The sequence below is a fragment of the Lampris incognitus genome, chromosome 1 (assembly GCF_029633865.1).
Source record: "Lampris incognitus isolate fLamInc1 chromosome 1, fLamInc1.hap2, whole genome shotgun sequence".
In the NCBI taxonomy this organism is placed as follows: domain Eukaryota; kingdom Metazoa; phylum Chordata; class Actinopteri; order Lampriformes; family Lampridae; genus Lampris; species Lampris incognitus.
In genome coordinates this window covers 119,813,718-119,839,467 of record NC_079211.1, presented here as the reverse complement: position 1 = coordinate 119,839,467, position 25,750 = coordinate 119,813,718, and the positions used below count along the sequence as shown (strand labels likewise).

General features: G+C 39.6%; 1 protein-coding gene across 3 annotated transcripts; it reads right to left on the bottom strand.

The window, feature by feature from the left end:
- Nucleotides 1–893: 893 nt before the first annotated feature.
- golm1 (golgi membrane protein 1) lies at nucleotides 894–25,750 on the bottom strand. 3 transcript variants are annotated; one of them, XM_056281731.1, is made up of 12 exons: nucleotides 25,630–25,750; nucleotides 17,544–17,685; nucleotides 16,991–17,170; nucleotides 15,427–15,504; nucleotides 14,709–14,763; nucleotides 14,292–14,394; nucleotides 10,898–11,021; nucleotides 9,645–9,816; nucleotides 9,027–9,245; nucleotides 8,413–8,574; nucleotides 7,057–7,155; nucleotides 894–6,930 (listed from the first exon to the last, which is right to left on the bottom strand). In XM_056281731.1, the coding sequence occupies exons 2-11, from the start codon at nucleotides 17,670–17,672 to the stop codon at nucleotides 7,058–7,060; spliced, it is 1,320 nt and encodes a 439-aa protein (XP_056137706.1). In that variant the 5' UTR covers nucleotides 17,673–17,685; nucleotides 25,630–25,750; the 3' UTR covers nucleotides 894–6,930; nucleotide 7,057. The 3 variants fall into 3 exon arrangements, with proteins under 3 accessions (XP_056137706.1, XP_056137714.1, XP_056137722.1); XM_056281739.1 differs by having other exon boundaries at nucleotides 8,413–8,571; XM_056281747.1 differs by lacking the exon at nucleotides 15,427–15,504.

The following is a 25,750-nucleotide window of genomic DNA, read 5'->3' as shown; positions in this document are numbered from 1 at the left end:
TATATTACAGGTTGTTTTTTTTTTTACATCTTTATTGACAATAAAATTTACATACAAACAAGTTATTAATACAGACAAAGCATCAGAGCCAGGGGGAATCTTTTAAGTGAAAACATTAAACAAAGAACATAAATAGACAGTTTTTGCAGCTTCCTTATTTTTAGAGTTAACCACGGTTTTAATGTACTGTTTGGTTTCATTCTCAAATACTATAAATAACGGTTTAGAATGGCTAAATTTTGATTTATGAATATAATACTTTGCTAAAATAATCATCAAATTGATTCCATAGAATTTTTTAAGTTTATTACCATTGTGATTATGGAAACCCAACAGCACATTTTCCTAATAAAGAGAACAGTCAGAGTCAATGTTATCAACAATATACCATTGATACGGCTTTCCAAAATCTGTTAGTGTAGGGACATTGCCAGAACAGGTGCCGCATTGTTTCTGGGTACATTTCACACAATGAACAGTCAACACAAATGTCTTTCTTAAACTTAAGAAGATAATGACTTGTGGGATAATACCTATGTATGACTTTGAAAGAAACTTCCCTTATTTTACTGGTAAGGAGATATTTGCATGGAAGATTCGATACTTTTCCAGTTCAAGTTATCAACAAATCTAGACCAATAGGGTACAACGGAAGGGGTACTAGTAATATCTTTTTGAAATAATGACCATATGTTGCAATTATTTCTTACAGTAGTAGTCAGGCACACACTACCCACTGGAGTTACCTTAGGGTCAAGTGTTGGTAAGCAAACTGGTCTTTCTGCCCCTTTTAGGAGAATTAGAATTCCAGAGGGAATAGCATCCATGACTGTGGTAAACTCCTTTGGGGTAACAGGAATGCCAAAGGTATTAAGGAATTCAGAGTAGTTCAATGGCAGTCCATTAACATTAATTAATTGGGTTACTAGAATTATATTACTGTCAAACCAGTTTTGATAGAATAGGGATATATTTTTGAACATAATACGCCGAATATTCCAAATGAAACAATTATGGGGGGAGAAGTTGTTTGTAAATTAAAGACCATGCTAGAAGCACTTGTCTGTGGAATTTAGATACATTTAAGGGAAGTTTATCTATCTTATAATCACACAAAAGTACAAATTCCAAGGCCTCCAATCTTAGAAAAAAATATAATTAGGTATAAAGTTCCAAGTAGATGTAGGGTTGTTTAGAAATTGCTATATCCAATTAATTTTAAAGGTATTATCAAGAGTAGTTTTATTGCTAAAAAAAAAAAACGTTTTTTATCACGACCAAATCCTTACTGGATTTATATGGGATAGCAAAACCGCAAGTATTTGTAAGTCATTTCTACAAAGGCCGAAAGATTAGGAGGTATGGCCATGCCTCACTTTCTTTACTATTATTGGGCTAGAAATACCAAAAACATTATAATGTGGGTCAGGGATGGTGCAGAAGCTCCAGTTTGGGTAAAATTGGAATCTTTTAAATTGGAACTCCCATCCTTAATCTCAGCCCCTTTACCAATTAGTGCTGGCTCTTTTGAAAATCCTGTTAGTTACCCATACATTAAAGATCTGGGTACAGTTTCTCAAACATTTTGGGTTGCAAAACGCTTCACTTCGGGCTCCTATTTTTGCAAATCATCTTTTCACCCCATCTACATGTCAGACCTGGCTTTTTTGGCCTGGCATGGGAATGGCAGAGTTGTTAAAGATTTATATATAAATGGAGTATTTGCATCATTTGAACAAATGTCAGCAAAGTATGCCCTGCCACACTCCCATTTTTGCAATACCTTCAGGCTAGGCACTTTGTACAAAAAGGCTATCAACCTTTCCCAGACCAACCTCCAAGCACCCCCCTTAAATGCTCTTTTAGGATTTAATACTAGTCTCAAAGGGGCCATCTCCTGGATATATGATGTAATTAACACTATTAAGCCACAATCTCTAAACAACCTAAGAACAATTTGAGGCCTGTTTTTTGCAGAGGACCAGTGGACTCCAATTCTTGACCTAGTATACTCATCTCCTTGTGCTAGACACAGTCTAATACAATTCAAGATAGTTCATCGTCTTCATCTCACTAAGGAGAAACTGGCAAGGATATACCCAAACATTGATCCCACCTATGATCGATGTAAGACTACCACTGCAAACTGGTTGCACGTTTTGGTCTTGCTTAAGCCTTCAGACTTTTTGGGAAAAGGTCTTTGAATCCCTTAGTGACATGTATAATATGACTACTGTACCTCAGCCCATTATTGCCCTGTTTGGATTTAGGCCAGAGGATGCAGTGTGGTCAACTGAAATGTGCAATGTGGTTGCCTTTACTACTCAGTTAGCTCGACGTCTCATCCTCAATTGGAAGAGAGCAGTGCCACCATCCCATACAAGATGGCTTATAGGGATTATGTTTTACCTGAAGCCTGAAAAAAAATCAAATTTACATGGAAGGGGAATGCAAATACATTTGAAAGATTCTGGAGGCCTTTTCTTACCTACTATGATAACCTAACCCAAATAACAGACTGGGATAGTTCATAACCCTAATCATTTCTTGGTTGGAACAGAACTGTAGCAGTCTAAGAATTAGTTTAAAAAGATAAAAATGAGTTTTTTATTATTAATTTTTTTTCTCTGTCTGTGTATGTGAATGAGGTCATTGTATATCTGTCATACGTTTATTTGTACTTGATGTCATTTCAGAGGATGGTGGGGGGAGGGGGTTGGAGACATGTTAGGGAGCAGGGAAGAGATGGGAATTATACTGGATTTATTTCATGTTGATTCTGTGATTTGTAAAATGCAAAATCCAATAAATATAAGTTACAAAACAAAACTTGCGCCGACAGTGTTAACTTTTTTATTATTCTGTTGTCATTCAGTCACTCATGTCCTCATTACATCCTATGATCATTCAGACATGACAATTTACTTTCATTGATGCTTCAGAGTACAGCAAAAACATTTTACAAATTAAAACAACAAAGTGAATCGAAAGTACAAAAATCATGAGAAATGTTCTCTCCAGGTACAAATTCCAGCTGAGAGGATGGATATCGTTTATAAAACACCTCAAAAAAAAAAAAATCATTTTCTGACAAGACAAGCTTTGAGACGCCACGGTGAATAAGCCGAAAGAATATCATCATCTACAGGATGACACAAGTACACATCACACCTTGAAAAGTATGCCAGAAAATATTAACGAAATTTTACAAATGTGGAATTTTCCTTTGGGCTTTACCAAGAGGTAGACCAAAGAGGAAGACATGTCACTTTTTATCAACCTAAACGAGCCTTCTACGTGAATCAGGGAGTGATGATTTACTACATCAGACATGAACCACATTTTGGATGCAAAATCATCAGGCACTTCTGCTGACATTTATGACTGAGGTTACTATTTCCCAGATACATTTTGTTCATATAATCCTACTCTGGCACTGATTTTACCCAATGTGCAGCAATCACCACTGAAACTTAAAGCAATCTCACCCATCCATGCCCTCTGTGATTAGAAGTCCCCATTGTATCATGGATCCTAAATCATGGTAAGACTGACATGACCTTGTGAACTGACCAGTAATTCACAACCATTCATCCTGTTCTTTCAATTTAACTCGAGGCATAAACAAAAACAGACCCAATATTATTCAACAGTAAAGTAACCAAGATTTGATTCAGAATGATGAACGGTTCCCAAAAATGATTTCAAAATCATTAAACGCCCTCTTTTATGATATTTTGTGTGTGTGTGTGTTAGATTAATAGGCTACAGGTCATTTCACACAGCACTGTAGGTAAAATTACAAGATTCTGTACTTGAAAAAAATAAATTAATAAAAGAAAAAAAGAGTGCTAATCTAGCAGTTGTTAGGACTTCAAATCAATGGGATGATGTGACAGACATAATGGTGTAGAGAAGTGAGTGAGTACACTTAGATAGACCAGACATTTCTAACTAAATAACAGTATCCAGAAACAAGAGTTGTTAGGCAAGTGTAAAAAACACAAGGCAACGAAACATTTAGGATCCCGCCACAAAATCTAAAGCTAACATTTCTGTTGTCTGACATGAATATTTGTACACATGGTTTGCAATTGTCTTTATGCCAAGTGACCTTCGGTGTATGCGGGCTCACCATTTGGAAGAGACAAAATAAAATAAAAGTGAAAAAAAGTACAGCTAATCGATCGTTCAACTGATTTGCAGGTGCCTCGAGTTTACGAGTCTCCTACCGGTGCAAAAGTGTCCTTTTTCCATAATGTTACAGCAGTTCTCAGAAACCCCAGTCCCTTTGCCAAGCAGTTTCTCGATTTACTATACAGTGTATTCAACTCAGCAGACTGGGGACAGTATTCACAAAATGAATTCCCAAACCTCTGAGTGGGAGAACTGATTGACGATAACCAACCAGATCCCTACAGTCTGTATCCAACATCTGCATTACAAGAAACACCTGTTTCAAAAGCATCTTATTCTATTTGTAAATACAAACATATCGGACATAATTTCAAATTATATTACCAATTCTGGATCAACATCAATTCTTTAAATTAGGAGTAGAGACGTAAATTCAATGGGCCTCATTCATCAATCGTTCATATGTACAAATATGTTCGTACACACCCATGCATGGGATTTTTTGGTTCTCAAAATTGTCCGAAGGTCAAAAGCAAAGCCTGATGATTATTTGCAATTCCTTCCCCCTAACATCTATTTTCTACTTCTTGCAACAAGCCATCACTCAGGCTTGCAAAGACATCAGTATTTACCAACTAGTGTCTAAATTCAGGGGTTATCCAGGTTCTACACTGGTCTCTGAGACAAAGTTCAGGGCTACAAAATTCCATGCATGTTTAAGAACAAAATTGTACGCACGAATGATCAATGAATGGGCCCCATTGTTTTTGGGGAAAAAGCTGAGATGTGATGTTTCACACATGCACATAATCAACCTTCAACACTGTCTACTCTGAAATATACTGTGTCACACATCAAATGCAGTCATCAGTTTCATGCTGCAAAAAATAAGCTTAAACATTGAGGAAATAGCATCTTAGAATTGACTAGAAAATGATTATAACATTTTCCTTTTTGACAGCAAAAATACTCTTTGCTTTAATCACTGACCAAGTTAAGTGACTTGTCTTATATTGTATATATTTAGCTAAACCATCTTTTAGCATCAATAAAGGTGGCTGTAGTAACAAGGGGACAATGCATATAATATATGCACATATGTAATTCCACCCAGTGAATCAGTTAAGAAATGTCAAGAGTTACTCCACACATGCATTTCACTTGGTGCGAGTATATCCAAGACCCTTATTCACCATCATACAATGATGGTGAATAAGGGTCTTCATGACCAAAAATAAAATAAAAGGCCTAGCCACTGACCGACCTAAGATCACTGTCTTTGCTGTGGCTATTAGCTTAAGGCAAACTGTGAGATGCTGTTGTACCGTTGGAGCACACGAGGCTGGTGTCACAGAGTCACATCATGGAAAAATACAGTCATTAAAACCACCAATGTCCCTTAATCTACAGAGAAGTCTTTCTGGGCAACATATCCAAGGTCAAATTTTTGTTTTCTTTGGGTGGAGCGGGGTGGCGATGCATTTCTTGATATCCTGCTCAAATCAAATCAATTTTATTTGTATAGCCCAAAATCACAAATTTGCCTCAGTGGGTTTAACAACAACACAACATCCTGTCCTTAGACTCTCTCATTGGACAAGGAAAAACTCCCTAAAAAAAAATCCTTTAACAGGGAGAAAAAATAGGAAGAAACCTCAGGGAGAGCAGCAGAAGAGGGATCTCTCTCTCCCAAGAAAGACAATTCCAAAACAGCCAGCCAATATTAAAATTAAGTAGAGGTGTGAGAATGAACACAAAAATGTATTACAAGAACTGGTGAGGATACTACTGATTTTAATACGTCTTCGTCTCATGACACAGACGTCTTTAAAGAAAGTCATAAGGTTTAGCGTATTTTAGGATATACTGCATTTTGAAATAAATATAGCCTTTTATGTACGTTTAATCATTAGTGCAGGAAAAACGGAAAGGATTAAGTGAAAAGCAAACCCATCTAAGATGAAACTCCTGCACACTGTGCTCTCAATTAACTGGAACTGGTGAAACATATTTAACATTTCGGTATTATTCCTTAATGTCAGTTCTGACGGTAGCACTTTGATTTCTGAACATGTAATGTTCTCTTTTCTATTTAGAACTTCTTTTTTTACAGCAAATCTTGACGTAAAGACAGCACCTGATCGGCTGCTCAGCCTCTGAATCTTATTTTTTCTTCTTTTTTGCCATTAATGCTCAAAACTAACCATCCTTACATGGTCTTTTTAAGGCATGAACTACAGGAATTAAACGTTCACTGGTACATGGATTCAATTACTGGCAATCGACGCACGAGTGTAAGACTGTTTCGTGAATCCCACATCGAATTCTCTTTAGCAATTTTCCTAAGGACAAAGCTAAGAGAACTTTAAGGAGAAAGTTATGAGACTGTTCTTGGAAGAGGCCCATCGTGTATATGTGTTAAGTGTATACTTAAGCTTATAACTGGGTTTATTTTGGAAACTGTGGACAGGACACGAGATCTTTCTTTGTAGAATTTATGTATACGTTACAAACACTGACGGCACAGAACAGTTTACTAAAAAAAAAAGAAGAAAAAAAAGGGATAAAACGAAGGGCTGCAAGAAGTGAATCCCTTTGAAACTGACCCACGCTACTTAATGCCAGAATTGTTCCAAAGATGAAACTCTGCATTCATATGTGTTGTCATCTATTATGTTTATGGCTGTCTTAAGTTCTGTTTTGTTGTGCTGAAGTCTACAAGTTTCCTGGTTCAGCATCAGTATGCCTTTGTGAATGTGGATTATGGGGCCCATCTCCAGCTCTTTAAACGTCCTACATGGCAAATGAAATATTGCATTAGTGTCACATAAAATAAAGTATTAAGCTAATAGATAGAGACTAAGAGATTTTTGAGGGGAAAAGTTGGGAATTTTTTGTTAGCAAAATTCATGCATGTACCTTAGTTTTGAGCAAGCTCTGCCTGTTTGTCTGCTTCATACTCCCCTTCATTATCGTCATCTCCGTTGTAGTCAGCCAGCTCCTCCTCCATGGCTTTGTCTGTCAAGCACCACATTGTAGTTATTGTGGCTGTTTACCGCATCTCACAAACACCATCTTATTTTTCATACAGTGCCATACAGATATTAATATTACCCATTTACAGTACCAACGTACAAACACTTTTTTACTCAACAGGGTAGAACTTGGTTGTTAAAAAAATACTCACTCATTGGCATTACTGGGTAACTGAGGATTCAGATGAACATTCATCCTTAAACTATCTATCATTCAGTTTATCCTATTAGCCAATAATTGCTTAAAATGTGTTATCGGCATCAGGACAAATTCCAAAATTATGCCCGCTAAGTTGCATCAATATGATGATGCATGTGCCAACGTCCATCAATGACAAGTGTTGATGGCCATAAAGGTTGCACTACAGCCAACAAAGAGTCTGCAGTCTTATTTCCCATTATTATTATTATTATTATTATATTATTATTACTATTATATTTCCTATTGTCCTATTTCTGTTTTAGTGGGACAATTAATTACTAGCCTTTCTTTAACAAATAAAGTTAATATCTAACTTTATGTGCATTTCTAAGAACTTATTTTGATGATTGAAGGGAGCAGATTTCCCCATTTTAATGTTGATATAAAATTGTTTTCACTTGCAGCAACAATGATCGGCATTTTACAGGGAAGCTTCCAAGGATCAAGTTGTTGTAGAACAAATGCAAGAGTTTGAAAACATTATGTCAAAATAAATGTTACAGGTTTTCTCCATTTAAGTTGAAATAATTTGTGTTCATCTCCTACAATGAATGGAGACATGGAAAACAGTGTGGTGTTTAGCAATAAATCAGGACAGGTAACAAAACAGTTTTGTTTTTAGATGTATGCATCGGCACCAAGCACCACAGTTACGGTATAATGATAAATAATAATATCAATAAGTACCCTCCATGGGTGGAAACGAAGATACATGGTGGTCTTGCAGTGAAACAAGAAAATATCCTCAGCCAAAATGACAATGGAAATGTTCAATATCATGTATCTTTACTATCTTTACTAACTTATTTAATACCCAACACATCATAATCCTGGGCACTGAAACCAATGCCTTTCCAAATTAAGAACCAATTAGAAAGTAGATGGTTTGGATAAATACTAGATATAGCAAACAAAATGTTAACCTGTACTCTTAAACCAAGCATCTGCTGAGGACAGAGAAAAATAAGAGCCATCTCTCTTGCGTACCTCTTTTCATATACAAACATAAAAATTCAATTGTAACATAACTATGCCCACCTATATTTTCTGCCATCTGATTCTCTGTTTTTTCAGAGTCAGCCTCGCCCACTATTTGTTCATCTCCATCATAATCCTCTGGATCCTCAGCTTTGTGACCAACAGGACTTTCATCCGTTTTCCCCTGGTCAATCAGCATGTCTTCCACCCCAGGGTCTGCTGCTGGAAACACAAACAGGTTTGGAAATTAATAATTTGTGTGTGAAAATTGTCCCAATTTTTCTTTAATAGACATGTCTGCAAAGTTCAACATAAAGTTCAGTGACTCAAGTGGACCTTAATGGGATGCTATGCTGTCAAAAGAAATGTGTGCTATTGGTTTAAATGGTATTCATTTGCATTTATAGTTTAAATATTTTTTTTTGAGTTTTCCTCCACAAAAATAACTTGAGGAACACTGGTGCATCTCCATGAATTTTGCACTTTGAGAGGATAGTTTACCCTGTCATTTACCTCAAAAATTAGACACCGAATAACTACATGCATTTTTCGGTGAGACCAAGAAGTGTTAATATGTTCACCATGTTTGGGTTATGACGTAATACATAATTCCCTCCATTTGGCAACTGAAATGTATATATAAATGCGTTTAAAAGTGGCAAGGTCTTTCTTACCTTCTATCTGGGTGCCTTTACCATGAGCATCAATAACTTCCACCTCTTTACCCTCCGTCTGGTTCTTGAGCAGTTTATCAACCACTACAGCCCCTCCCTCTGTCTTTATTTCCTCTGGTGGCAACAGGGTTTCTTCTTTCACAGCAGCAGCCGAGGGAACAGACTGAGGTTCATGCTTGAAAAGATCTTTGGAGAGTGGAGCTACTGGTTCATCCTGACCTGAGAAATGATGAGATTTTCATGATTTGTTTTTTTTTTTCCCCTTTAAAGAGAGGTAGTAGTATTTTAGGAGAGAAGAAGAGGGTGATAAATGGACTGAGCTTGACAATAAACCCCAGCGGTCACAATGCAAATAGACACCCTGATTTTTGAATTGTTGTGCAAGTTTTCTTTACCAGATGATTTCAATAATGCAAACCTGAGACTAGCAGTGCCCGACAGATTCAATGGGAAACGTTGAAGTTGCTCAGGTCAACTTTTTAAATCCACCAGTCAAAACACTTCCTTCAAAATGTGACATACTGCCAGTGTACTATTACAAACTCAATTCTTGGTGTCATTGTGGTCCTTCAGATACAGCATATTGTCAGCAGATGATGACAACAGCACATTTTTTACCTTTTTCTATGATCTCATTGGTCAGTAGTTCAGGTGGCTCATTTGCTTTGGGGTGGGTTAGGTCAGGCTTGTGGCTTAGAACAGGGGTCATCTTGGTCTCATCAACCCCCGTCTTCTCCAACTCCTCCTTTTTTACTGGCCCCTCTAACTTCTGCGTGGGAACTGCATTCACCTGCCAAGGAGTCAACATTAGTATATTCACAGTACTATGTGACATTACCACACACACATCTTGAAGAGATACAATCAGAATCAATCAGAATACTTTATTCATCCCTGAGAGGAAATTGGGTCCTATTACAGACACTCACGCTCTAGTACAGAAAAACTAAAAACTAACAAGATACAAGATAACAAGAAAAACAGAAACAAATAGAAACAAGAAAAACAGAAACAAATAGAAATAAAAGATAAAATAAGAAATAGAAATAAGAACAAAATGTATAAACACATGTGGTGCACATAACACCCTAACTATACTGCACTACCGCAGCACGAGACAAACAGCATGAACAAAACCCGACAGGGTAAAACAAGTCGACTGCACTAACAGCAGTGTCCCACTAACCAAACCTATCAAGGGCTGTAAATTAACACCGACAATTACAGATTCAAAAACTGGTTCAAGTGAAACTCATACTATTCAGCTTAACTGCAATGTCTGATAGACAATGCAAGATAGATTAAAAGGCACAGGGGAATGGTGAAAAGGTGTTGTTGGAGAAATTGTCAAATAACTGTTGTTCTGAGCGACCACAGGGCAATGCATTTTTTACTCCTTTCCTCAAACTCAAAACAGACCTTCATAAGCATGTTCTATGGATTCAACTTTAAGACAACAGCTTCAACTTAATAAATAAGCCACCAACATACACATACATTTGCTCAAAGCTAGTTACAGTCATCTTAGTTCATTACTGTGTTGATGTGACATCGAAGCTGTTAACAGCAGAGTTCATCTTGAAAGTTTATTGAGCATAGCCATAGCAACTAAGGGAGGCAGGATTTGGAGAAATTTTCTAAACAGCCAAAGGGAATAGTCATTTTTACTATAATCATCCAGCCATGATGACAATGCAGTGTTAAAGTGAAAAGCATGTAGCATCATAGAAATACTATGAAAGGCTGCCTACAAAAGCATACCACAGTCTCTTCTTTTAGATAATGGCACATTTGTCAATTAAAAATGTACTATCACAGTGGATATGAATGTAGTCCCAGTGGGTCATTGTGAAAGGAACAGGTCAACTCACCTGTGAAGAGACAACTTCAGCAGGTATGAGTTTCTCCATCTTCTTCTTAACTTCTATTTTTATGGCTGCCACCCTCTCATCACACAACTCCTTCTGGGACAGGATCTGGGTGTTACACTGTGTCCTACAGACACAAAGTCACATGAGCCAATATGATGCAACTCAGAACAGCAGACACACATCTAGCTGCCTAAGGCAGAAAAGGACCAGCTTTTGGTACAATAACAGTTCCTGCAGTGTGACCAAGTGCAATTCACAGGAGCTGCCTTTAACTGAAGGGCAACTAGTGAAATACTACACAACTGATGTAATAGTAAAGTTTGCTTTTTTTTGCCTAATGGCATCTCACCAGAGCTGGAGCAGCTCTGACATGTTCATACATAGTAGTAGGTTTGAGAAATGACATGTGTCAAGTTTTTTCCATGCAGTCACATTTGTGGAAATTTAACAAGGGGCATAATGATCAAGTAAAAAAAGTGCTTTTCACCCACTTTAATTTTGCAATGTAATCATTACCTTTTCTTTTTACTCAGAAATTCTAATATTTAACCCTTTGTGGAGGCAAATAAGCACCAATTTCTTAAAATGATCATTTTTAGACATTCATTCCTCTTTAGACAGACATTTCAGTGTAAGTTTCCTACACGTTTTGCACATACATTTTCTAGACCTTATTTTCTTGACTGGATTTGAACATTTGGATCAATTTTGGTCAACAGGAAGCATGTTAATAATAGCTGGGGTAATCATTTTCATCAGTTGGCTCATCACTCCAATGAAAAGGATTACTAAAAGTAGGTTTGAACTCATATTTGAAATAAAGAAAGATACATATGGGGGGGCCAGTTTTGATAAGAGGAAATTTGGGAGGTTCATTGATAACTTTACTAAACGTTTATGCTCCTTCTCACTCTGAATGGAACTTTTTTTCAACTATTTGAACTGATAATAGCAGAAACTCAGGGGGTCCTGATTTGCAGTGGGGACTTTAACATTAGATTAAATCCTAAACTTGATTCCTCAAATGCACACATAACTCAGCCTAAACTGATAAACGAGGAAATGAACTCTGAAATCAATTAAATTGGGTTAAGCAACGTCTTTCTCTGTTAGACTGCAACTGGACAAGATTTTGAAAGATGGGAAAGTTGGATTGTGTACTTTACACCATCATTTGTTTGAGGTGAATTTCTTTGTCTTTTTTTTTTCTTACCCTGTTTTGTAAAGTGATTTGAGTATCATGAAGGTATATCCCAGCTGGTTCTATTTATGAAGTTTGATTTTCTATTTTGCATTTAATTTTCTATATTTATACATGTATTCTACTTACTTTACTGGTCCTTATTTGCTTCTGTTTTATCTATTTTCACTCAGTTAAGTTACCTTCTGTTACAACTGTGTTTTACAGAGGACTGGGATAGATAAGTCTTTTGTCCTATGAAAATTATTTACAATGTTGGTATGGACCTTGGTACAACTCAATAAAAAAGAGAATTTCAATGTATTATGATTAAATGGACAAAACCAGACGCCCCCCCTCCCCCCACATATAACTTATGGATCCAAAAGGTTGGGATGTCTACCATATGGAGCAAATAATATATTTATTAAGGCTCCAATGTATATTTACTAAGCGGTGGGGCCATGTCATGGAGTTACTAATAAAGTGAGTGTTTTTTTTCCTTTTCTTCTTTATTCTCTTCTCTCACTTTCCACTTTCATTTGTTGTTTCTCTGGTTTATAACATATCCCTTGTTTATTTGGCTATTACTTCACTTTGGAGTGGATCTTTTTCGTTGTTTGTCTACTTAATATTTGAAGTCAATGTGAAGAATGTATAGATACAGCTGGAAAAGGAAAAGTGTCGTTGTACAAAAATATATTGTAATATTGTTTAAACTAAATAAAAATTAGTTCAGAAAAAAAATAATTTTAAAGAAATTAATAAATTACTGACTACAACACCAAAAAGACCATTATGCGGGACAATATAGTCTCTTTCTACACACATAACAAATTTTCCCCCTTTCTTTTTCCCAAGGCATATTTGAGCAATACCCAAACTTTAAGAGTTTGAAATGGCCTGGGCCAGTATGTGTAAAGCCACTCAGAGTAAAATTTTGGTCTGGAGTGCACAAAAATTCTAAGAATGACACAAACTTCCTTTTATTCTTAGAATTAAGACTAAATGTGATGCATATTGATACGTGCTAAGAATTTGTCTCAGCTCCTGAGTGATGTCAGAGCTCGGGAGGCATCTTGACTCATTAGGAGTTGCCAGCAGATAGCTGCATTAGGAGCTTAGAAGCAGAGACAATGCACCTGCACAGTGGTTACACATCAATAAAAAGATACAGGCTTAAGTGTCAAGAAACAGTTTCTCAATCCCAAAAAATTAAGGAATGCTGGTTTTGACTAACATAAGGAGAAGAGGTGCTCTTTGGAGGGAGGAGTGAAAAAGCAGTCAGCTCACAATGCAAAAAAAAAAAAAATTCTGAGGTGACTCTTTTAGATAAATGTGAAATGCCTTTGTTAAAAGGGCTACATCTACATAAGTAAAAATAGTTAAATGAGTTAAAATATGCACCAACATGTATCAGCACTGTGCCTTTTCAACCATTATGCAAGCACTTTCAAGTAAAGGCTTTTTAGATTATATGGAAGGGAGACTCACCTTGGAGTATATCTTGTATTATTTTATTTTAAGCAGTTTCTTTTTTGGATCATTTGGGCTTTATGTGTCGAGTTCATTCTCAATGTTGGATCCTAAGCCTTTGGATTTACACAGCTTAGTCGATTTGGGCTGGTGTGGCAGACATTCTGGAAATCTTAATGAGTCTTAATTTAATCATTATTTACTGAATTTCCAAGTCAGTCATTTTGAATACAGCATATGTAGGTTAACCTAAAAAATTTAGCAAATAGTGGTCTATATAAAGGAGGATAAATCCTGACTTTGTGTGAGGTTATAATCTAAATAAAACAATATGTAAATATATAAATTATGTGTAATGTAACATAGTCGTGATGCAAAGCTACTGATGCCCGCCTATACTTGCCTCTCATGGTTGATTTAGTTCCTGATGGAGAGCATTTTGGGATGCCATCATTGTAGGGTTTTTTTTTTTTTTTTTTTTTTAAATCAGCAGCTAGGAATCACATTAATCTTTGTTGAAAGTTGCTTTTAGCATCTTTCTATCTAGTGTTTAGGTTCTACTCTTTGGTAAGAAATTCTTAACTCGTAAGACAAAGTTTACAACCATTCTCATGAGTATTTCTTACAAGTTTTAAACATACCGGCCCAAACTTTAAAACATTTTCAAATTAGTGGGGGAATCCTTTGTTAAATGGAACAGCTGGGGTTTTGTAACAGAAATGTATTGTAGATTCATACATGTCATAAGTGAGTTTCTTGTTGAGGGTATTAAGGTTTCCTTGGCAACTCTGCAGCTCTTTCTGAAGCTTCCCCAAGTCGTCCTTCAGCTGGTTCAGTTGATCTGGACATGCAAATAAAACACACAAGTATTAATGGACACAAAAAACATTCGCAGGCATGCACCCATATGATATTAACACACACACACACACACACACACACACACACACACACACACACACACACACACACACACACACACACACACACACACACACACACACACACACACACACACAAAATGGTTCTACCATTTCCTTTTTTCTATCGCGTGGGTCTGAATGAGATTATTCTAACAACTGATGTAAAAACATAATAATGTTTGAAAATCACATTCCCTCAATTTATAAGAAGTGACAATAGATTGATTGTTACCTCTGAGTTCCTGAATGGTTTTGGTATTGGAGGAAATGTTCAGCTGCAGTGTCCCCTAAGAGCAAATAAACATTTGTCAGTATGCTTGTATGTTTTCTGTTACACAGTGGACTCAACAGAAGGCAATTTCCTTCTCAATTGTGCCTGCAGCTATGATCTTGCCCCTCCTAATGTGGATTTGTCACTCGCTCCCCCATGAGAAGCTACGATTAAAAATGCATCTTCATCTTTTGAACTGGTTTGCCGAAATGTAAATATATCGATATGGCTACAGACTACACTCCCTTTTAGAACTTGAGAGAAAAATATCCTTAAAGGGGCAGTAGACAACTTTTTTTGCTTTAACTTATCATTAAGTAAATGTTGACTGCACAGTGTAATGGCTATAGAATAATGACACCATCAGCATTTAGATTGGTTCCCTATAAGCCTCGCTTTCAATATGCAATTCTGTCTGCCACCATATATGATCTCGCTGGAAAATGAAGGCTCAAGTTACGGCACAAAGGAAGTGCTTCAACCATTGTGCAACAAAAATAGGAAGAGGACAGCGCTTTTATTTTCCCCGGAGCTATCCCCAGTAGCAGAAATGGTGGATGGTGGAACAACCAAAGTGACAGCAGAAACTCTACCAAGCAAGAGAAAATAACCCCGTTGACGGAGGAGGCAAAGAAGGCGAAGACCAAGTGATAGAAACAGAAGTAAAACAAGAGTGAACCTCAGATGGGTAGTCAATCGATGGAGAGAGCTCCGGTGTTGTATCAAACTCTGTTTCCTCGTCGAGATCCGTTTCCCCCTAGCCAGACAAAAGTGTTCGCACGAAAACAGGTTAGCTATCAGTTATAATTAGGTTAAGGTAAGCGTTATGTTAAGCTTAGGGATAGGTTAGGGTTAGGCAAAGGTTAATCGAACCTCCCGGTGTTGTATCCAACTCTGGGTTGGATACAACACCGGGACTTGAGAGGGTTCCAAACCGACATTCAGTTGGCATTCTTTCTACTGGATCAGTAAGTAACACAACCTGCCTACTTATAAATACTACCAGATGTTCTAATCTGCCTTTATCATAGCACTGAGATCAGGGTTTCTAATTCAAATTGGGATTCTTATGGTTCTTTCTTGCTTTGGACAGTAGCCCGGCTGCTAATAAACGGAAAGCGAAACGGAAACGGAAAGCTTTGCAACAGCGGCACAAACAATAATCCCACTTGGAAAAGCTAGGGGGGAAAGTTGAAAAGTTGTCTACTGCCACTTTAAAGATGCAATCCTGAAGACAGTAATTTTTGTTGGACATACCCAGCTATTGTGATCCTGATATCAGCAGAGGTGTTTGACCTTTCCAAATCAGAGATCCATTTGTAATGAAAAACAGTGGCTAGTACTGTTGTGTCAGCATTTTCCCCACCACCAATCTAGCACAGCAGCATTATTAGAACTGTGTTTTAGCCATTGATGTATCTGTTGATAAATATCTTCACATGCTAAATCTGCCACATCTGCTTTTTAAGCACAACAAATTCGCTTCTTCAAACTTGCTGCTACCAGTCTTCCTCTTCCATATTTGGTTGCTTTGGTGAGGATGTAAAACACTACATAGCAAATCAATTTTCCCGTGAAAGTCCTAGCAAATAGCAACAATTAAAACAAGCAACTACAAGGCACCTCCGTAGCCGAATGGTTTAAGTGCATACCAAATGGCCACATGGTCGCAACAGCCGCTGGTTCGAATCCAGCTGGCGACCTTTGTTGCATATCTTACCACCACCACCCCATTTCCTGTCAGTCTCCACTATCACTGTCTAATTAAAGGTATAAAAAAACTACCAAAAAAAAAAGAGGGGAAAAAAAGGCAACTACAAAAGGATTCATGACTTGGATAGTCATGGATTAGCAATGATCTTAAAGACGCCAGAATCAAAACAGACATCTTCAGAGCTAGAGCTTACATTTGTCCATTTCTACCTAATTGGTTGCTATTGGGTTTTTTTTTTACTGTGTCAATATCAAAAAGGCAAAATAAGTGACTGTGTATAAATGTGAGTGCACCCTCCAGTTGTCCCTGTAGCAACTGATCAGTCCCTGGTTCAGTTTCTGCATGCCAAGTTAGTGCATGTATACATAACAGCCTGGTTGTGTGAATCCAGCAGGTGGTTTGATTAAACCAATCTCAACAATCGGTGGGAAACCCAAATGCCAACACCCAACACCTGACACTACATTTCCTAAAATTCAGTTTCCAGGGACTACATATTCAGCTAATCCTCCAAAGGTTATATGTATACTTTGTCCTGGCTGCAGGTGTTCTGGGTTCCTTCCAGCTGTCTCTTGTACAGGTTTTCTATGCGGCTGATCTGCTCCTTCTGTCTCTGGATCTCCTCCTGGAATTCATTCTTCTTCATCTCTGCAGCTCCTCGCTCCACTGCCCCCCGCCGCACCTGGCCCTCTAACTCATAAAGCTTTGTCTGGGCAGATGAACACACACACACACGCATGCGCGCGTGCGCACACACACACACACACACACAGAAATGAAGGAAGGAGGTACACAGTAAACAAAATTGAAACAGAAACATTTCTCAAAGAAAATAATTGACAGACTGACTCAAGTTCTCTCCCAGTCTTTGACAGAATCCCACAAGAGAAATTTACATTTTTCAACATACAGGACAACAACTGAAAACGCATTTCTCTCAAGAGTCGTCGATGTGGGAGCAGTAACCTGTGTATGAACTGTTCCTTTCTTATTAGTATACTTCTGCACACACACACACACACACACACACACACACACACACACACACACACACACACACACACACACACACAGTTACCTACCTGTAGCTCCAGGTTGCGGGAGCTTGATACCCAGTAGTTAAATCCTAACACCAGGATACAAGCAATCAGGGCACCAATCATCAGAGGAGGAGACCTCCCACTACGGCGGCTATTGCCCAGCCCAACCATGGCCGCCTACAGACTAAGAACAAACACCAAGGTCAGGGTTAATTCATGTTTCACTTTCATGTCAATCACTCAATAGCCTTTCAGATTTTGAATGGTTTTCTTAGCCTGTGAGCCACCATCATCACTCTCCATTTTAAAAAAAAGGGGGGGGGGTCCATGTTTTGTGTTTTTGCAGTTTTTATATCATTCTGTGGCTTCCCAGTATTGTTCCCTATGTATTCAAATCCGAAAAATTCTAATTTTGGCCAAAGTATGTATGTTTTAGGATTAAAATGTTATTTTCACAAGCCTTTCTAAAAAAAAAAATTTCCCCAGAGGCTCTCAAGTAGCGTAGCGCCCGTTGCCTACCAACATGGGGATGACGGTTAGAATCCCCATGTTGACTTCCGGTTTGGGGAAATGTGAGAGGAAGCATAACCTCAGGCTCTCCCACTAATTTCTTTCAATTCTTCCTTTTTTCACCATCCCATATAGTTTTGAAGTAGAGTCGTGAACGGCTGTCTTATAACACTCCAGCACGATGCAAAAACATCATAAATTATCAAAACAAGACGAACCAGATGACATTCCTGCAAATAATGGCTCCTCCGAGGCAGCAATCGTTAGCATACTACCAGACCTCGGGGCAGAGATTAAGATGAGCTTCGCGGTCCTGGAGGCAAAATTGGATAAAATAGCCTGCGGTGACGGAACACGGTCAACACATTGAGTCTTTGGAATCAAACGCCAACCTCCAGGACCAGCGCATCAGTAAACTAGAGGAACGATGTGAGGCTCTAGCCACAAGCAATGCTAGGCTAATGGCTAAAACAGTGGCTTTGGATGGACAAAGCCACAGAAACATCAGAATCATTGGCCTCCTTAAGTCCATTGAGGGGCCAAGACCCACTGAATTCTTCTCACAACTCCTGGTTGAACTACTGGGCAAACAGATTCTTTCGTCACCACCGGAACTGGACTGAGCACACAGGACACATGTCGCTAAGCCACAAAACGGAGTGAGGCCGTGGCCTGTGAATGCGCCTCAGTATTCTTTGCTAGAAAGGAGAGGTCTCCGCTGCCTGGGCGATTTGTATATACAACAAATATACGATTTGCATATGTTGACAGTTGGTCATCCATATACGATTTGCATATGGGCGAACAACTGTCGTTTGCTGCAAACGTTGCATCGGTTGCTCACTCCTGCAGATTTCTCCTCTATAACATCAGGAGGATTTGCCCATTCCTCGCCGACAATACAACACAGGTGGTCATCCAGGCTCTGGTCATCTCCCGGCTGGATTACGGCAACTCCCTTCTTGCTGGCACCCCAGCGTCGGCCATCAGACCTCTGGTGCTTGTTCAGAAAGCTGCAGCTTGTCTGGTGTTCAACCGCCCTAAGTTCTCCCACACAACTCCCCTTCTCATGTCCCTACACTGGCTCCCAGTAGCTGCTCGCATCCAGTTTGAGACTGTGGTGCTAGCCTACAGGGCAGTGAAAGGAACAGCTCCTTCCTATCTCCAGGCCATGGTCAAGCCCTACACCCCTGTCCGACTACTTCGCTCTGCTGCCTCGGGACGCCTGGTTGGCCCATCGCTCAGAGGCCCCTTCTGCCGATCGACCTGGTCACGGCTCTTTTCTGTCCTGGCCCCACAGTGGTGGAATGAACTCCTCACTGATGTCAGGGCAGCGGAGTCGCTGCCCATCTTTCAGCGCAGGTTGAAAACTCACCTCTTCAAGAACTACTACCCTGTTACTTGCTCTTAGCACTTATTGTATTCACTCATTTAAAAAAACAAAACAAAAATATCTTTCTTGCGCTTTTACTTTAGCACTGGTTTGGCTCTTAGATGCTTGTTTAGAGAGAAGATGCACTTATGACTAGTAGTTCTCCTGATTTCCTACATTAAATGCACTTACTGTAAGTCACTTTGGATAAAAGCGTCGGCTAAATGACTGTAATGTAATGTATATAGATGGTCTATTTGCCAGTTTCGATCAACTGCGTGCGGCCTTTAACTTCTGATTTCTTCAGATACCTTCAGCTACGAAATTTAGGTAGCACTCACTCCCCCCTCTTCCCTCAAATCCTCCCTCCTATTGGCATAGACTTATTACTCAAGGTGGGAACCTTATCCAAGGGCCATGTCTCCTATTTCTACGACCTTTTATCCCCAGCGGATGAGTCGGTCATTAATAAGATTAGAGTGTTGGGAAAAAGAACTGCAGACCACTTTTTCAGATGCTTTCTGGAAAAAGGCTCTGGAAGCTGTCAACTCCTCCTCCTTCCACCTTCTCAGTACACTCTCCTCGCTTGTCAACATATTTCCATCTCTATCCTTGATCACCCTAACTTGCTGCACATCCTTCGCAGCTCGGTCCCTATGTCTAACCAATCATTACAAGTCCTTTTCTCCTTCCTTAGTGTCTAACCTGTCATACAACTCACCATACACCTTTTCCTTTGCCACCTCTCTCTTCGCTTTACGCTGTGTGTCCTTGTACTCCTTTCTACTTTCTTCATCTCTGACTATCCCACTTCTTTGCCAACCTCTTCCTCTGTATAATTTGCTGTACTTCCTCATTCCACCACCAAGTCTCCTTGTCTTCCTTCCTCTGTCCTGATGACACACCAAGTACCTTCCTAGCTGTCTCCCTCACTATTTCTGTAGTGCTTGCCCAGCCATCCGGCAAATCTTCACTACCACCCAGTGCCTGTCTTAACTCCTGCCTGAACTCCACACAACAATCTTCCTTCTTCAACTTCCACCATTTGATCTTCGGCTCTGCCTTCACTCGCTTCCTCTTCTTGGTCTCCAAAGTCATTCTACAGACCACCATCTGATGCTGCCTAGCTACATTCTCCCCTGTCACCACCTTGCAGTCTCCAATCCCTTTTAGTTTGCACCTTCTAAATACGATATAGTCCACCTGTGTGCACTTTCCTCCACTCTTGTACGTCACCCTGTGTTCCTCCCTCTTCTTGAAATATGTATTCACCACAGCCATTTCCTTCCTTTTCGCAAAATCCCCCACCATCTGTCCTTCCACATTTCTCTCCTTGACACCATACTGACCCATCACCTCCTCATCACCTCTGTTCCCTTCACCAACATGTCCATTGAAGTCCGCTCCAATCACCACTCTCTCCTCCTTAGGTACCCTCTCCACCAAGTCATCCAACTCACTCCAGAATTCTTCTTTCTCTTCCATCACACACCCAACTTGCGGGGCATATGCGCTGATAACATCAGCAATACACCTCTGATTTCCAGCTTCATACTCATCACTCTGTCTGCCACTCCACTCTCTTCACCTCCAGCACAATCTTGACATACTCTTCCTTCAGAATTACCCCTACCCCATTTCTCCTCCCATTCGCACCATGGTAGAAGAGTTTGAACCCACCTCCGATACTCCTGGCCTTACTCCCATTCCATTTGGTCTCTTGCACACACAGTATGTCTACCTTTCTTCTTCCGATCATATCAGCCAGCTCTCTCCCTTTACCAGTCATAGTGCCAACATTCAAAGTTCTGACTCTCACCTCCACATTCCTTACCTTCCTCCTCTCTAGCTGCCTCTGGACAAGCCTTCCCCCTCTCCTTCTCCCAACAGTAGCATAGTTTCCACCGGCACCCTGCTGGTTAACAGTACCGGTGGTGGTCGTTGGTAACCTGGGCCTCGACCGATCAGGTATGGAAATCTTATTTATGATCCGTATATTTGATTTGGCAAAGATTTTACACCGGATGCCCTTCCTGATGCAACCCTCCCCATTTGTCTGGGCTTGGGACCGGCACTAAGAATGCACTGGCTTGTGCCTCCTCACAACTATATTTGCCCATTTATTACATTCTTCCACCATCAAATAAAGTGCTTGTTGCCTAAAACCACTGTTGGGGATGTTTGGCATTTTCAGGATATCTGCACACTTTCAAAGTACAGATTTTATAACTTTTAAGACCTTTTTAATACCTCTAAATGAAAAAAAACCCATTAACATGGAAAAAAATATCAACAAACTAGACTGTATACATTGCTATTTTGTTTTATTGAATATGAGTAAGATTAGCTGACAACAGCCTTCTTGTTAATCAAAATAAAGCTATGGAGGTAGATCCAGTCAAGGCAGACACTAGTATCAAATACACAAGAGGGCACTATGAAGTGGGTCAAAAGTTAATCTCAACCAAACGTTTAAGTCTATTTCCTTTTCAGACCCTGTCGGGCACAAACTATCTGAAGTTTCTTTGACCCCGTTTGTGAATAGACGCCATGTTTCTCATGACATGTGTCGCAGCTCATCAGCCGTCTAATCAATTTCACAATCTAGCACTAGCAACTGCTCTCTCATTTCCTTTGCTCGTCTCCTCAGTGTGTTGAATTTTGTTATCAGCATGACATTTTTGTCCCTGCAGTATTCTCTAATAGTCCTGTGAAGCTGTCTGCTTTCTTTTGGAGATTCAGTACCCACAGTATTTCTGCCTTCAACATGGCTGTCGGCGAAAAACAGGTGAATGCTGTCTGTTGACTACTCAGCTCAGCAGTGGTAGTTATGAAGCCTGTAGCTCAGGCAGACGCATAAGCAGCAGACAAATTAGCTTTAACATTACCACAAGCAGCCAAGCTAGCAACGGGCACAACATATGACTTGATGGCCACAGTGCTTTATTGAGCGCTAGCAAAACACTTGCGCTTTACGGATTTCATATTAGAATCTAGTGCTTTAAAACCTATTGTCACCAGTTTGAATGTTTGTGACAAAGTTCATATCGTGCCTCGTAAGAATTGCTGGATTGTTCAAGCCGCCCACGATATTTGTCGTCCTCCAACCAATTCCGATTGAATTTACATTTACCCATTTTCTCTCTTTTTTTGCCACCTGTCAATCTCTACCTACTGCTTCCCAGTCCCACTGCCCCTGCCGGTCTAGCATATGCTATTTAACGCATTTTTTATACAGGGAATAGCCAGGAAAAGAAGAAAATTACCAAAGTAAGGAATGTGATAAGAAAAGCTAAAAGAATGTATAAGGATAGGATGGAATATAAGTACAGCAGCAGTGATCTGTGGACAGCTTGGAGCAAAATTAAATCTATGTCCTCAATCACTCAAAGAAACAGTGACAGGAAACTTCTCAAATTGAGGGGAAAAAATTATACCAATCTTCCATCCATCCATTATCTGAACTGCTTATCCTGCTCTCAGGGTCGCGGGGTGTGTGTTGGGAGGGGGGGGCTGTGATGGCCTGGCGGCCTGTCCAGGTTGTCTCCCCGCCTGCCACCCAATGACTGCTGGAATAGGCTCCAGCATCCCCGCGAAATGATACCAATCTCCCAAATATTTTTAACAACTTTTATTCCCGCTTTGAAAAACACGACTTCTGAAGATATCTCTCTCCTTAGTCTCTCTCTCTTCTGACTGATATTGTCATCAGTCAGGAATATGTTTGAGATCTTTTAAAACGAGTAAACATCAGGAAGGCCCGTGGTCCAGATCCCATTTGTGGACGCACATTGCAATACTGTGCCAACCAGCTCAGCAGTGTCCTCTGCTATATCTTCCAGATGTCACTTGACTGTAACCAAATCCCTGCTATCCTAGGCAACTTTATGATTTTAGACCAGTCGGGCTAATATCATTAATAATGAAAATATTTGAGAAATTTGTATGCTGGGTATATTGGGAGAAGGATGCTGAATATGGAGCTGCCAGCGAAGAGGAAAAGAGCAAGGCCAAAGAGGAGGTTTATGGATGTGGTGAGAGAGGACATGCAGGTGGCTGGTGTGACACAGAAAGATGCAGAGGACAGGAAGAAATGGAAACGGATGATCCATTGTGGTGACCCCTAACAGGAGCAGCCAAAAGTAGTAGTAGTTTGAAAAATTTGTTAAATGGCTTGTTTTGTTAACTGTGGAAGGAAAACTTGATCCAATACAAGTTGCTTACCATGGCAGGGAGAAGTATGGACGATGCACAGTTTTTTATACTTAATAAGCACTTAGAAAAGTCACAAGCCCATGCCAGGCTTTTGTGTTTGCTGACTTTTCATCGGCATTCAATACGATGCAGCCACGTGTGATTTTAATTTGCCTCACCAGTTTGTATTATGGATTGTGGACTTCTTGACTGACAGAGCAGAGGGTGTCTGTAAATGGCCATCTCTCAAACTCTGTAGCTATGTCCACAGGCTCAGCACAATGATGCCTCCTTTTGCTCTTACTGTTTATTATGTACACTGATGGGTACAGGAGCACTCAGGAGGGCAGCTATTCGGTCAAATTTTCTAATGACACCGTGTTGCCGACCCTTCTCCAAGGTTCAGAATCAGTCCATGAGCATGCTCTCACTGATTTTATTTCTTTGTGTGATAACTTCTTGGACTTAAATGTTTCTATAACCACAAACTGATTATTAACATGTAACAGAGATGCAGCCAAAGAGTTTATCATACATAATGAAAGTGTGGAAATGGTTACATCATACAAATATTTGGGTACTATTATTATTATTATGATGATCACTTTAAATTTGATGTGAACACTGAGGCTATTGTGAAGCGGGAGCAACAGAGAATTCACCTTCTCCGCAAACTAAATTACTTTTCTGTCAGTCCCATCATCCGGTCGCTTTTATCAATCTTTGAGTATTTTGAGTTTTTCTTTATATGCTGGTTTCACAGCCTCACAGTAAAAGACAAACACAGTCTGAACAACATTGATAAAATCTGTTGTAAGATCAACGGAGTGAAACAAACATCTGAATTATTTCTGCAAACAACAAATCCTCTAGAACGCAGCACGTATTTTGGCTTCTTCTGGACATTTTCTTGCAAGGAATTTTCTCTGTTGCCATTATTCTAAATCATTTGTTCCCTCTGCAATTCGCCTACGAAATTCTCCGTAGTTTTTTTTAACCTATTCGTTTTATTGTGTTTACCAAGTTTATCTAGCCTATCAATATTATCAATTACTTATAGACCTTACTCCACATTTAGTTCACTGGAGTGTTATTATTTATTGTGTTATTTGTTTGCATGTTACTGTGTTTTGTGTACAACAGGCTGCACCAAACAAATTTTCCCTAGCGGGGACAACACCAAACACCAAAATAAAAGACCTTTTAGACTTTAAGATATCTGCAGTAGCAGTTAATGTTTCTACTGCCAAATCTTAACACAAGTTTTGCCATATTTCAAGCAGCATGGTAGTGGCTATTTAACTGCCCAACCTTCTCTTATTTCCAATCGGCACACGACAGAAGCAAGGGAAAACCCCTGCGGGAAACACATTGCTTCGACTGTTTGTAAGCAGCATCGTATTAAATTCCCATGACATGCAAGTGAAGTTGGGTGCACAGGTAAAAAAAACCACGGCTATGAATCAACTACCCTTTAAGAAGGTAAATAATTTGAATCGTGTTATTTTGCGTACATATAAAGAAGTGGTTGATGCCCGTTAGATGTGAAACCAAGTGAAACATATCCCTTCCTTCCCTGTCAGCGTTCACGCCCCCATTACACTAGCTAGCATGCAAAACAACCCAAGATCTGGTATCTTTTACTTAAAAAATGTATAAGAAATGTTTAAGGTGAGTATCAATCACTGCGTCGGTTGCTACGGCAGCTGTGGGCAAAAGTTTGCACCCAACATCAGGAAGCACTATCCGCGGAATCTTAACGATGCCCTCGGCTGGAAAAAAAGGTAAGACAATCACGTCATTCACTCACAACACAAACAAACAAACAAACAAACGAACAAAAAAGAAAATTGACGAGGGAGTGCATATTTACATCGCAGAACACCCAAAGGCATTTGACCTTATAACCATCTGAACACCACCAGTCGACCCTCATCCTCCTCTTTCTCGACCCGAGTCGAGCCTCGGACTCAGCTAACAGGCTAACCGCGCTGGCTTAACATCGGCGTCTCCGTCCCCTACAAGCAATGGTATGCCAGTCACAACACTTACCGGCTGATAATGGAAGCAGCAGCCGGATGTCGTCGAGTCGATGGTATGATGACAACTGACGATCTTGCCGCGTTTCTCCAACAATCATTAACCGGACAAGTCGGGTGATTACCTTGTGTCC

Bases quoted from the DNA above. Each gene is read 5' to 3' on its own strand.
- golm1 (XM_056281731.1), bottom strand. From the start codon at position 17,672: ATGGTTGGGCTGGGCAATAGCCGCCGTAGTGGGAGGTCTCCTCCTCTG. The intron at 9,246-9,644 runs GTAAAAAATGTG...ATCATTTCTCAG, and splicing joins CAATGAGATCATAGAAAAAG to GTCAGGATGAACCAGTAGCT. The intron at 7,156-8,412 runs GTGGGCATAGTT...GGTGCTTGACAG, and splicing joins TCAGATGGCAGAAAATATAG to ACAAAGCCATGGAGGAGGAG.